Raw genomic sequence first — 14962 nt, 5'->3', positions numbered from 1 at the left:
CACAGAACAAACAGAAAGGAACAAAACAGGCAAAAATTCCTGGCCTTGTACAACTCATCTTCTAGTAGGAGAGTCAGAAAATACACAAAATAAGTAAGTTAAGCATATAATGTTAATGGGAATAATGTTTAAGGAAAAAATAAAATAGAGGAAGGAGACAGCAGAGTTGTCAGAGTTGAACTTTTAGAAGAAGAGCCAGGGAAGGCTTTACTGAAAATGTCATTTGAGCCAAGACCTGAAGAGCTGAGGAAATGAGACATGAGGATATTTGGGGGAAAAGCATTCAGACAGAAGGAACCACAAGTATGAAGCTGCTGAGTGTGTCCAGCAGGCTCAAGAAACAGTGAAAAGGCTGGTAGAGCCACAGTGTGGAATCAGGTGGGAGCAGCAAGAGAACAAGGATGGAGTGGTACTGGAAGGCCAATCTAGGGAGGGCCTTGCAGGTGACTATATGGTTTCTGGCCCTCACTTGAGTGAGTTGGGAAGCCTTTACAGGGTTTTAATCAGAGGAAAGTTTTGAGTTGTGATCTGATTTACATTGAACTGGATCATTCCACTTTCTGTTGAGAGTAGACTTTGGATAGGGGTAGGGGCAAGGCCAGAAGCAGGAATGTCAATTAGGAAACAATGCAATAAATGCAGTAAGAGGTGACAGGGACTTGGTCTACTGTGTAGCAGTGGAAGTGCTCTGAGATGGTTGGATTCTGGATATATTTTGAAGGTCAGGATGTACACATGATTTATTGACAGACAGCATGTGGGATATGAGAAAGAGAGGTCAAGGATAACTCCAAGGTCTTTTACTTAAATGAGGAATAGAGGTATCATTTATTGAGACAGAGAATATTGTGGGAAGAACAGATTTAAGGAAGAAGATTAGAAGCTACGTTTAGGCAGATGTGCAGGTAGAGATGTTGAGTCTGGATACATGAATCTGAAGTTCAGGGGCAGGATATAAATTTAGAAGTTTATCAGTTTATAGATGGAATTTAAAGCTTTAAGACTAGATCATCAAGGGAAGGTGAATATACAAAAGAGGAGAGGTCCAGGGACCAAGCCCTAAAACACCTTTTTTTTTCCCCTTCTTACCTCACCTTCCATACAAGCTATCCTGCCATAGCACCAGGTGAGAGGGCACTGTGCCCTGTGGGGTTGAGGCTGGGGAGTCCTAGACTTCTTGGTCCTGCCACAGCCTCTGTGGCACTGATATGTCTCCATTCACATTTTTTTAAATAATTTTAAAAAATGAGATAAAATTCACATAACATAAAACTGGCCATTTTAAAGTGTACAATTCAGTAGTTTTTAGTATATTCAGATGCTGTGCAACCACCACCACTATCTAATTCCAGGATATTTCCATCAACCCCCAAAAGAAATACTGTATTTATTAGAGGTCACCAACAATTCCCATATAATTTTAAAATGAATTTTACTGAAGCATAATTTACGTGCAATAAAATCCATCAGTTTTAAGTGTTGTAGTTTGATGAGTTCTGACAAATGTATACACTTGTGTGTAATCGCCACCACAATCAAAATATAGAATATTTCCATCATCCCCTGACACTCTTACATTTAAAGATGTAAAAGGCAGCAAAGGAAACTGAGAAAGAGTGGCTAGGGGGGTAAAAAGGAGACTGTAGGTTCCTGGAAACCGAGAGAAGAAAGTATTTCAAGGATGAAGGAGTAACCAACCACATGGAATACTGCTGAAATGTCAAATAGGTGAGATTCAGAGTTTAACAATATGGAATCAATGGCGACCTTGACAAAAGCAGCTCTGATGGAATGGTGAGGGTGCAAGGGGAACTGACATGGGTTCCAGAGGGGATGGGAGAGAGAAGAGTATCTGGAAACAACAAGAAGAGAAACTCTTTTAAGAAGTCTTGCTGTAAAGGGAAGGAAAAAACGGGGTAGGGTTAGTGACTGGAGGGGTAAGTGTCTGTGTGCTAAAAAAAGGAGTATATTTAATAGAGAGAGAAAAAGTGATGATGTAGGAAAGAAGGGGGAGAAGTTTTGATCTACATCCTTAAGTTGGCAAGAAGGGAAAGGATCAAGCATAGCGGGATTGGCCTTAGATAGAAGCAGGGACCGTTCGTCAAAGTACAGGAGAGAAGGTGGAGAATAAGAGCACAGATGCAGATATATAGGAGCTCGTGGAGGCTCTCTTCTAATTGCTTCCATTTTCTCAGTGAATTGGGAAGCAACATAATCAGCTAAGAGTGAGGATGAAGGAAGAGGGTGTTGGAGGTTTGAGGAGAGAGATGTCAAATTGTCAATCAGGAGGTTGTTAAGCTTGAATTTAAAGTAAGACCAGTCAACAGCACTGTGTATTTTTCTCCATCAGTGTTCAGCTATGCAGGTGAGGGAAAAGGAGTAGATGGAGAGAGTTGGATTTAAACAAGGTTTCTGTACAGACACGGAATAAGCGGAATGAAGAGCAAAGGCAAAGAAATTGAAGGCATGGGAAAGGTAGTGATTACAATGATTAGCCTATGGCAGGCTTTGGATTTAAGGCTGGATAGGAATAAAATGAGGATGTAAGCAGGGAGTGAAGAGCAGAAGAAAGGTGGCAGGATCAATAGTTGTAGGTCTTGGTGAGTGCAAAGGATTATTGGACTTGGGGTACTAAAGAGAGTGAGCTGGAAAGATAGGATGGAGAAATGGCAAAGGAAGGAATGCTTGAAGTTGACATTATGGGGAATGAGAGGCTGATCTGGGATGTAGGATAGGACCATCGGGGTGAGGAAGTCAAGGATCCAAGAGGCTAGATGATGGGATGAATCATCTATGTATATATAGCAGTCGTCAAGAATGATAAGAGGACTAGTAGTACTGGAGAGAGTGACAATGTGCCAGCAACTAAAAGATGCAAAGAAGAAGGAGTGGCCAAAGGGTAGGGAACACTATAATAAGAAGCAGTGATGTTGTGGCACAGTCTGATGACATGAGATTCAAAGACGGGGTTTTCAGAGAGAAGGGAGGGAAAAGGGTCTGGAAGTAGCAGTGAGGCACTAGCAAGAAGCTATTTTCCTCCAGGCTCAGTGGTACAAGAGAAAGAGAAACCAGTCACCATTTAAGAGGGCTACAGGGGAAGAATAGTCTTCAGAGGACAGGCAGGTTTCAAGTAGAGCAAGATTGGGGAACAATCAGAGAAGAAGCTGAGGATATGAGATTTTGCTGATGACTGACCATAAGTCTTGGAAACCAAAGTAGAATAATTTAAAGGTATATATCTTGGGCTTCCCTGGTGGCACAGTGGTTAAGAATCTGCCTGCCAACGCAGGGGACATGGGTTCAAGCCCTGGTCTGGGAAGATCCCTCATGCCATGGAGCAACTAAGCCCGCGAGCCACAACTACTGAGCCCATGCGCCACAACTACCAAAGCCCGTGCGCCTAGAACCTGTGCTCTGCAAAAAGAGAAGCCACCACAATGAAAAGCCCACGCGGCACAATGAAGAGTAGCCCCCACTCGCCACAACCAGAGAAAGCCCGCAAGCAGCAACAAAGACCCAACACAGCCAAAAATAAACTAACTAAATAAATAATATATTATTTTTAAAAAAGATATATATTTCTGGCTTAACATGTCTCACACTAAATGCACACCTAGTGTTCAACCAAAGAAATAGTCATCTATTTCAAAGCTGGAGGAAAGACCAGGTGAACATACTGAGAGACAATTTATTTCCAACACAGCTGTGGTTCACTGTGATAATTTCTGAACTTAAACCTCTACCAGGACTTCTCTGGTGGTGCAGTGGTTAAGAATCCACCTGCCAATGCAGGGGACATGGGTTCGAAACCTCGACTGGGATGATCCCACATGCCGTGGAGCAACTAAGCCCACGAACCACAACTACTGAGGCTGCAAGCCACAACTACTGAGGCTGCGAGCCACAACTACTGAAGCCCGTGCTCCTAGAGCCCGTGCTCCGCAAAATAGAGAAGCCATCGCAATGAGAAGCCCGTGTGCCACAACGAAGAGTAGCCCCCCCTCGCCACAACTAGAGAAAGCCCGCTTGCAGCAACAAATACCCAACGCAGCCAAAAATAAATAAATTTATTTTTTAAAACCCCAAAACCTCTACCTCTCTCTACACACGTACACTCACACGTACACACACACGTACACACACACACACACACACACACGCACACCCATACAGTAACTTGAAGTATTATCTTTTCTTAGTCTGTACCTTGTAAGGATCCTCAGGATCTACCCAGGCTACGTGAAACATATGACGAATTTCCTCTGCCAGTCCAATTCTTGCTCCACTGTTGGCTGCTACATAGATGCGTGGGATGCCCTCTGCCCTGGCAAGCTCAGAAGCTCTGAGAAACAGCAAATCCTCCTGGGGTCCAAAGGACCCAATTCGGTATGTGATATCATTGCCAATAACAATGATATCTCGGCCTTCTGGATATTCTGGACTTTTAAGGGTCATTTTCCAAGCTACCATGCCAATCTGCAAAGGCATAAACAAACAAATAAATACAAGCTTCTTACATGCACAATTATTTTTCAGGTTCCTTGAAGATATCAGACTGCAGGTAGACACAACCTTTAGGTAAAGATATGCATTGCTAAAGAGCCAAGCTCCCTGTGGGAAACTAGAACAAATATTCTAGCATATTTCTCTAAGATTATGTTGAGAATAGCTGGTTTACTGTATATGTATTTCACAGTTGTCTCAATTTCTTCTTTGAGTCTGTTTGAAGAAGATGGAAAAACCAAAGTCTAAATGCACTCAGGCTATGTGTGGAAAAATACTGTGGCACCGGGAATTAAATCCGGGATGCCCTAACTTACTACCCTATCTACTAAGATATCTTTTGTGAGATTCTTTCCAAGAAATCTTTAACACACAGGAGAGCAGAAAGAGGACTACCTCTCATGGACTACACAACTTTTACAACCCTGGGTCCTTTTGTTGTCCTCTAATATTTGACAGGAATAATAATAGCAACATTCTTTACAGGCTTGCTTCAGGTATCTTCCATTTCTGCAAGAATTTACTGTAGCTCAACACTGCATCCTTGTGAGCATCTCTTGCTGATTTCTCCCAACACTAGAAAACCAAAGGATGCAAGTAACCAACCTCTTGCTGCACTATGATATATATAAATCACTGTTCAGTAGCATCTGACCAGCTACACAAATAAATGATACTGCCTTAATAGGCAGGGGTGACATGTCTCTTCCCAAACCCTCACAGCCCTCTCCTTTTTTAATCCCCTTCTATATGAGAACTAGTCATTCCTTCTACTTGTTTGTTCGCTAGTGCCCTTTCTTTTCTACTCACTCATCCCCCAGTTAACGGCTGCAGTTTTTCATGTCTGCCTGTTTCCCTATACCTAGATAAGTAATGCTTTCCATTCTTTTTTTTTTTTTCCTGTTTCTTTCTGTCTCCACCGCTTCCCACCTCCACCACTCACCCCCAAACACAAAGCCTACCAGACGAGCATTCCTGGTCCTGCCTAATGGAGCCCAGCCACATCTGCAGCCTTGGTCCCTCATCCCTGTGCTGCTGCATATCACCTCATTGCGGAGCCAGCCATCAAGAAGGGCCATGAACAGATGTAAATAGTAGCATCCCTGGAAAGCCACATGCATCACCCAGACTCAACCGGGCCAGTGATCATAAGCTCTGAGTACACATTTCTCAATCCAATTGCACATCCACTGTAATCAGGCTGGTTGATGCTTTCCACACAGCTATTTGTGATTCTCAGCATTAAGAAATATATATATATGAAACACCTACAGATAAATATAAGCTATTTAATATATACCACTGGCCAAATACAAATCAAAATCAATATAATACATAGAAAAAAAATCCAATCACCTTCTGAGGTAAGGCAGTATTACTCTATTTGCTCATTAGAGACAGAGAAAAGGAAGAAGAAACAGATTATCCAAAAAACAGCATAGAGAAACTCCAAATATCAGGATAATTTTGGTCATAGTTTTTAAGAAGCTGATCAATATAATGCCCATGTGGGGAAAAATATTTTAACTGCCTTCTCACGTGGTCCTCTAATCCAACATCTCTTTTGTTTTTCAGGAAGGAAAAGCTATTTCCTCTAAATGCATTTGTAGTTAGGAAGATTGGGCTTTACACCAAATTTTATGACATATTAACTTTAGCCACCTAGGCCAGAGTAGCTTAGATACAAGCCCAGAAGAATCTACTTTAGCATTTGCATGTGAATGCAAACACTGTGTCTATGTGGCACTGGGCAAGCAAATAACACTCTTATCTTTTGCTATTACCTGGGGACTCTGTGTCACTTGGGCAGTCAGTTCAGCAATTGGCCAGGTCATTACGCTTGCAATATTGACTTCTAATTATTAGTAGTACTTTTTAAAAAATTAATTAATGAATTAATTTTTATTTTTGTCTGCATTCGGTCTTCGTTGCTGTGCGCAGGCTTTCTCTAGTTGCGGCGAGTGGGGGCTACTCTTCGTTGCGGTAAGCGGGCTTCTCATCGCGGTGGCTTCTCTTGTTGCGGAGCATGGGCTCTAGGTGCATGGGCTTCAGTAGCTGTGGCTCGCGGGCTCTAGAGTTGCAGGCTCAGTAGTCGTGGTGCATGGGCTTAGTTGCTCCGCGGCATGTGGGATCTTCCCAGACCAGGGCTCGAACCCATGTGCCTGCATTGGCAGGTGGATCCTTAACCACTGTGACACCAGGGAAGTCCCTTGACTTCTAATTAGGTGTCAACACAGCAGCACCAAGAACACACTACTCTTAATGTCTTTCTAAAATGTGTCCCTTATCAACTGTCCCCCTCCCCACTTAAAAAGTACCAGTACAGAATGGAGAGTGCTGTGTGAGTCTTGGTACAGTGAAATTCCTCATTGGAAGAGATTAAGTTTTGAATAAGCACAATGGCTAAATCTCTAAGGAAGAATCTGTTGCTCAATTTATATTAAAAATTAGATTTTACTGCTAATCAAATGACGGGATATATAATGGTGAACATGGGCTGGGGAGTCAAACAAACTTGGATCCACATCTAAGCCCTACCACTTATTAACTGTGTGACCTTGGGAAATTCACTTAACTTTATTGAGCTTCAATGTCTCCACATACAAAATTAAGAAAATATTACCTATGGGATTGATGAAAACTATTACAAGCAGTAATCCATTATATTAACTTTAACATACAAAGTTTGCCTTTGTCTCTCCTCTCAACCTATCCAAATCTCACCCGTTCCATAAAGGTTCATTCAAATTCCATTTCCTCAGAAAAGCTTCACCTAGTCTAAAGTGACTCCTTTCTTCTGATCGCCTACTAAGACCTTCATGTAGAGAATTCATTTGATAATTAATCACACATGGCCTAGGACAGCTTTCAGCTTGCCAGCTTGAACCATCATATCATCTATTCCAGTGCATAGCGGGACTCCTACACATTTCTACACGTAATATGGGAGTAATAAATACTTGCTGGTTCCACAGTCATTTCATTTTTTAAATGATACTTGGAAAATCGTCAACACCAAGAGCTTTGAACATCATGCATGACTTATCTCTAGGGATCACAGAATAGCAATACTAAATATCATTAAAATATTTTATTTTTTAAAAATAATAATAGCTACCATTAATTGCACACTTATAACATGCTGTACTATACTATAAATTTTAATAAATACTGATAATAGGAGATTAAGCTGGAAAACCTGCCTGTCTTGGTTCAAATTTCAGCTTTATATGAGCTGTATAGCCTTGGACAAGTCACTTAACCTTAACCTCAATTTTTCCAATTATAAAATGGGGATAACAATATCTTTCTGAAGGGATTGTTGAGAGGATCACCATATTAAATTAGTACAGAGCCTGGCATATAAAAGTCCTCAAATAGTAGCTATTATCATTATTAATTTAAAAAACAGCTGTTATTATAGCCATGAGAAAACCAAGGCACAGAGGACTTAAGTAACTTGTCCTATACTGAGTGTGAATGAATTATTCTTTAAAGTATGATTCACATAATTTCATTTACTAGAGGAATTAAGGAAGTATGTTGCAGACTACTGCCACTGCACTTAGCTGAAACGATATGGGAAGATGAACATCAATTATAACACAAACATAAATGTCGTTGACACCTAAAGGCAATGTGGTACCCTGGATTGGATCCTGGAACAGAAAAAGGTCATTAGTAGAAAAACTGGTGAAATCCAAAACAAAGTCTGTATTTTATGTAACAGTTTGGTATCGTACCAATGTTAATTTCTTAGTTTTTATAATTATAACATGGTTATATAACAGATTCATGTTAGGAGAAGCTGGGTGAAGGTTAATGGAGGTTAAATGGGAACTCTGTATAATTTTTGTAACTTTTCTGTAAATCTATCATTATTTTAAGATAAAAAGCTGAAAAAATAAATGTTATGATAAAAACTTTTTTACAGGGAATATATTGACTAGTGAGGTCATTGTTAGTATTCTGTTCAGCCTTACAAAATGGTGGCTATGAAGACTATGAACAGTATTTTTAAATACCCATGATGTAATGCTAAATTGAAAGAAGCAGGGTAACAAAATTGCATACATACCATAATAACTCTGAGAGGCAAAACGGTGTGGTGGTCAAGGGCACAGACTCAGAAACTAGATTCTACAAATCTGAATCTAATGTAATCTGACTCTGACAGAATAGAGGTTCAGTCAGTTTTCTAGCCACATAACCTTAGGTAAGTTACTAACCTCTATATGCCCGAGTTTCCTCATCAGTAAAATGGGGTAATAATAACCTATTGTAGTAAGTCTGCTGTGAAGACTAAATACATGTTAAATCTTATAGTAAGTGTTACAACACACACACACATGCATACACACGCTCTCTATCTCTATCTAAAAGCTTGTTGGGGGCTGAGGGGAAGGGAAATAAAGAAACATAGCGAAATGGGATGACAATTATTTAGGATGATGGGACTGTGAATTTTTTCCCCATTTTCCAAATTTCTTTAATGTGTTTATGCCTTCATAACTTAAAAATTTTATAAATTAAAAAGGGAGAAAAAATTACCAAATACGTCTTCACTGGGTAACAGGTACACGGGAGCTTATATTATTATCTCTAGTGCACATTTGAACATTTTCACAGTGGAAAAAAAAAATTTTAAGGAGAAAAAAAAAATGTCACCAACCTAACGGATTTCTCATGTTTTAGAGGAACTGACTCTAGGTTTTAGTTATACTACAACAGATCACATTTATATAAAATTTAAAGAGAGGAATAAACATATGAAAACTTAAAATCAAGACTCACCTTAAAGGGAGAAGAGTATCAAGAACTGTCTTAGTCTGTTGGGGCGATCATTTCCTTTTTTAAAAAGAAATGCTCTGCAATGATGTGGTATAATGTAAACACATGTATATAGAGGTTTATACAATATTAATATCTCTACCTTAGAAGTACTGCTTCAGTGTTTTTCTGGTCTGATAGTTAAATACATATTTATACTTTTAAAGTCAATATTTGTACAATAGACAAGAACAGTGCCTATCAGCTAAATACATATTTAGGACTGTACCACATGTACCCCAAACATGTACTAAAATCAAAAGCTTATATTTATACAGAGTCTTTCATCTTAAAGGGGGCTAAAGAGCTTTGCAAACATGTACATAAAAGGACATTTGCACTGATAGGCAGGCAAGATATCAGTTCACCCACTCCCCTATTTCTTCCAGCAGTCCAGGGTAGGAACACATGGTGTCAACAGATGCAGGTCTGTAACAGCTGCAAAGACATGTAACACAATAATCCACCATACATAGTCACTGAAAGAGGGCTTGCAACTTGAGAACGGCAACTGCTCTCCTCCAGTGCAGAAGCACCACGGCCATTGCCAGCTTTGTGTTTTTAAATTATTCTCTACCAAACTCAACTAATCACCTGACAAAATTGAATTTGATACTGGAAATGGTTTCTGAATGCAAACTACTTTGTCTGATGATGAAAACTAGTTTGAAAAACGCCTGCCCTTATTAGATTTAGAAAAAAAAAAAAAGGGGGTCACAACATTCAGGAGAAATGGTTCAAAATATTCTATCTAAGAATAGCTTTGTCTCAGAGGATTGGGTCATTACTTCAGAAGACAGTCATATTTTCCTCCCATTTAATTAGGACACCGTAAGTTTTTCAGTCAAATTACTTTATATGGATGGGGTCTATCTATATTATACACACAATGGAGGTTTTATTTTGAAAATTCTGCAATCACTATATAAAAGCATACACAAGTGTGACAATGTGATTAGGAATAGGACATTCACTGATTTCACCTAAGCCAAGCTGCCTTGTATGTTAACTTAAAAATAACCACCAAAGGAAATTCCATCACTGAATCCTCTTGTTTCAGCTTCTCTCTCCCTCCAACGTTTCTATGCAATAAAACCTAGTGAAAATGACACTCCAGGACTAAGGGCTAAGGACGACTAAAGGGCTAAGGAAGCAACAAAGGGAGAACATGTAGCCTGAAAGGGGCTTGTCAGAGTGGCTGGGTTTATGGCCTAACAAGTCTCAGACTCAGGCTTTTGGTCCCTGGCAGTGCCACTGACTTCTTCCCTGACCACCGACTTGCTGAGAGAGGCATGGACTAACCAAGTGGTTCTAGGGACTTACTGCCAATTATAGTTTCAGTAATATAGCCATAAATCAGTTTTAAAAATATCTAATTTCAGATTATTTCTGATAACAGAGCATTCCAATTAGCAGGCTTCTTAGGTGTAGGATTATCCACCTAAACTAATTACCTTCAAGTGAGAAAGGGAGGAGGTTCAAAAGAGTTACCGCGAATAAGTTAAGGATCAGCAGAAATAAACATTTGTTTTCCTTATACAAGTTCTAAGGAAGAAGATATTTCTTTGACCACAGTCTGATCCTGGAATAAACACACGCAAGCAAGGGAGGAGGGGATGGGGCGGAGAAGGCAAGCAGAAGAGAACGGTCTTATTTAACTGTTTTTATGTGGGTAAAATGATTTGTGCTACAGTATTTCCATAAGAAGTGGGACCATTATTTTCCTGTAGAAACACATTTGGTTTGAAAAGTATCACTGGACAGGACGTGAAAATCAAAGCGAATGAATTATTCACAACCTCCGATCAGAGGTGATCATTATTTCTGATGCTCCAAACAGTGATTAGGATTCTGCCCTGAGATGTCATTTTCTCGCTGAGTAACACCAGTGATACAGAAAGGCATTATCTATCTATCCATATGTGTATTTTTTCTCCTGGGAGGGCCTTGGTTTAATGTTACTATAACAGATAATAAAAACATGATAATATTAACATTTATTCTGATGGTGCCCATAAATGCCATTAGTCTTACACAAAGTGTCAACACTAATCATGACCCAAAATTAACACCAAAATTGACATCAACATTAATTGTACTATCAGTGTGAATAGAAGGTACAAGTGTACATATGCACATGTACACACCCGCACTTTCCAAAGCTGCTGCTACAACAAAGTAAAACAACAATATTTAAGCTCAATAAAGAAATCTGAAGGGAAAGCCAAGGGGCAAAACAGGACAGGAATTTGTTTTCAGGGATGTAAGAAGCATTCAAGTCTAGCTATGCCATGGGAAGTAGAAAGGGAGTATCTTTGCCACAGCTGCCTTTCTTATATCTCCACACTTTGAGTTCATCGGTAATAATATCTTTCCATATGGACTTAAACACAGGTTAGACTGTGGCTGAGATGTTGAAGCTTTATTTATTTTCCATGCTGAAAGTCTTAAAGTTGAGTGTTTCTGGCAAAGCCCCCAGTAGCTATTGTGCTACTACTGCTAATCCTGGGAAGATGACTATCCGACAAGGCTCTGGGGCAGAAATATAAAGAATCCTAGAACGTTAGAGCCAAAACAGACCCAGGCAGCATCTGCATCACGAAGATGAAAAAACTAAGATCCAGAGAGAAGGAATATGAACTTGAGTTCCTTTTCAGACAGACAACAAAATGCTACCTTTCCCCCTTCCTTTTGTATGTTGGATGGAATACTAAGTCTTCACTTTTAATTACATACTACCAAAAAATAATTACAATTTTAACTTATATTACAACCTCATGGGAAAAAATACATCATGAAATATTAGAAAATACTGTATAGGTCTTTTAAAAAAATTATTTATTTATTTATTTATTTTTTAAATTTATTGGCTGCGTTGGGTCTTCCGTTGCTGTGCGTGGGCTTTCTCTAGTTGCAGCAAGCGGGGGCTACTCTTTGTTGCGGTGCGAGGGCTTCTCATTGCGGTGGCTTCTCTTGTTGCGGAGCACAGGCTCTAGGCACACAGGCTTCAGTAGTTGTGGCACATGGGCTTTAGTAGTTGTGGCTCACGGGCTCAAGAGTGCAGGCTCAGTAGTTGTGGCACGTGGGCTTAGTTGCTCCGCAGCATGTGGGATCTTCCTGGACCAGGGCTTGAATACATGTCCCCTGCATTGGCAGGAGGATTCTTAACGACTGCGCCACCAGGGAAGCCCCCTGTATAGGTCTTAAATGGTGTATTTTTAAACCATAACGCAATGCAATATTTGACTTAATTTGTGCCATTCAGAAAAACCATGCTGAAAAAATGTCAATGCCTTTCCATGTTGTATTATCTTCTGGATATCATGTTCCGTTGCCTAGTGTCGTGTGAGCACATAAAGGAGCTGAAAACAATTTTCTTAACAGCTGAAAAACTCTTTTTTTCATGCTTGGATAATTCAAAAATGGCTGGACAAACTCACCTCAACCCTTCTAAAAAGCGATAAAAGGATAAGAAAAATATCATTTTTAGAGCAAAAAATTTTCTTCCCAGAGGTAATTCTTAGAAAACATTACCAAAGATTAGAAATAATAATTTTAAACGGGAATTATTTCTTCCTATACTATTTATATGCTTGAAACCACAGTGATTTTACACATGTACACACAATGCTTTAATAAACATACCAATTTTTAAAAACACATGCAATGGAGCACATACAAGCCAGTGGTATTTGAGAAATGGGGCGCCAGAGTGACTGGTTGATAGGGAAATTAACCAAGCTGGCCTACCACAGTTCAGGAAGCCTCCCCCATTAATCATGTAAACGAATGTTGAACTCTGATGTTCCACGCTACACCTCATCCTCTGGTGTCATCTGTTGCTGTCCTGATGTTCATTATTGCCTCTGGCTGGAGCTGTAAAATTTCTTGACATAGGGTACTATATCACACCCTTTTTCTGTAAAATCTTAAAAATTAAGATGTATGAAAATGCTGGCAAGTTCATCCTTTTGTTTAAAGGCTAACTTTAAGGACTTACTTTTGAAAGGCACTGAGAAGCCCTCTACAAGTGCTGTTTTGGTTGGCCAAGGGATGCACTAGGATTTTCAAAGTCAGTCAAGCTCACTGGGCCTTGGTTTGCTACTAATGAAATGAGTCAAAAATCAACTAATCGACCCGATGAGAACTCTCCAGCTCCAATAACAGACATTAAGAAGGAATTTGAAGAAAAATATATACATCCCAGAAGAACAGTGTTAGGAATTTATTAGAAGTAATTCCACGGCAGCAAGACCTAGCTTTCAAAAGTAGCCTAGGGCTTCCCTGGTGGCGCAGTGGTTGAGAATCCGCCTGCCGATGCAGGAGACACGGGTTCGTGCCCTGGTCCGGGAAGATCCCACATGCCGCGGAGCAACTAAGCCCGTGAGCCATGGCCGCTGAGCCTGTGCGTCCGGAGCCTGTGCTCCGCAACGGGAGAGGCCACAACAGTGAGAGGCCCGCATACCGCAAAAAAAAAAAAAAAAAAAAAAAGTAGCCTAAATATTTTTCTAATGAGGGACTCAACTTTGGTCCTGAAGATCATTTCAGACAAAGACTTGTAGCCAAACACACTCACTAAGAATGAGGCTAAAAGAAGAAAAGTGCACAATAATTTTAAATAAAACTATCTTACAACGTATTCCATAATATGTCTTTTTCTGTACTTGAAATTCCTATCTTGATAGGCTAAAAAGATTCAAAATTGGTTTTTTAAAGTCCTTGATGAAAAATAAGGTAAGTGCAAATTATGAATGTTTATAGGTAATCAGTGCAATGTGATACTCTTCTGCCGAGGATCTCAAAGCACTTAGAAACATTCTCCCATCTTCAGGGACAGATTGGTGGCAAGGACCATTAGTCTCTTTTTATAACTTGAACAGTCAGTGCACAGACCATGATCCTGTTTTTCAGATCTGCTTTTCTTGGGTCTATTTCAGAGCTCACCTTCAGCATGCTACAATACAAATGTGCCTCTTTTCCAACACACATCTAAAAGACTGATATGGACTCAATTTCCACACCCAGCATGAAAAGGTAAACTGATTTCAAAAGAATGAAACAAAAGCACAGTAAAATACATCCAAATTAGCTTCCCATTCATGGAGTTATTCTGAGGTTAAATCGAGTAAAACAATAGGCAAAAGCCTAATGTTAAACTAGAAAAATATTTGGGTTTTGTTCGCATGAGAAATGGTCAACCCTTTCCTTACTCAAGCCCACAAACGCTCTCTCCAGTCAGTTTCAAAGCATAATGGGTTGCGCTAGAATTTAAGTCCAGGATAGCCCAAGCAATTCCTTTGAGAGTATGGAAAATGTCAACCAAGTGAATTAAGACAGAGGGTTATGGTGGTTTTTCTAAAATAAGAGGTCCTTTGGGTTAAGAGGTCCAGCCTAAGAACTGTCAAACTAGATCTACTAATTAATTTCTTTCAATCTTTCAGGCTTACATAAGCTTACCAACTTCCTTTCCCTATCCAACTCCTAAATTTTATTTTTGTTTTTATAGTCAAATTAGAGATTTCAAAGGATTGTAGCAAAAATAAGTGAGACGCAGTGTCAAAATGGTAACATTTATTTAAGCTAGTCAATAGATGCAGCAGGGATATTTGACATATCACTCCATATTTTC

The 14962-nt window shown here is 39.7% G+C and overlaps 1 protein-coding gene across 8 annotated transcripts in view; it reads right to left on the bottom strand.

The window, feature by feature from the left end:
- The window catches only part of ACACA (acetyl-CoA carboxylase alpha), a 375954-nt gene that overhangs the window by 154853 nt on the left and 206139 nt on the right, over positions 1-14962 (bottom strand). For all 8 annotated transcript variants that reach the window (XM_067020788.1, XM_067020791.1, XM_067020790.1 and 5 more), the window contains one exon: positions 4207-4476. In XM_067020788.1, coding sequence (XP_066876889.1) covers positions 4207-4476 — 270 coding nt within the window. The remainder of the gene's footprint in view (positions 1-4206; positions 4477-14962) is intronic.

This window comes from Kogia breviceps, chromosome 19 (assembly GCF_026419965.1).
Source record: "Kogia breviceps isolate mKogBre1 chromosome 19, mKogBre1 haplotype 1, whole genome shotgun sequence".
NCBI lineage: Eukaryota > Metazoa > Chordata > Mammalia > Artiodactyla > Physeteridae > Kogia > Kogia breviceps.
The sequence above is the reverse complement of the archived record's forward strand: the minus strand, read 5'-3'. Positions and strand labels throughout refer to the sequence as shown.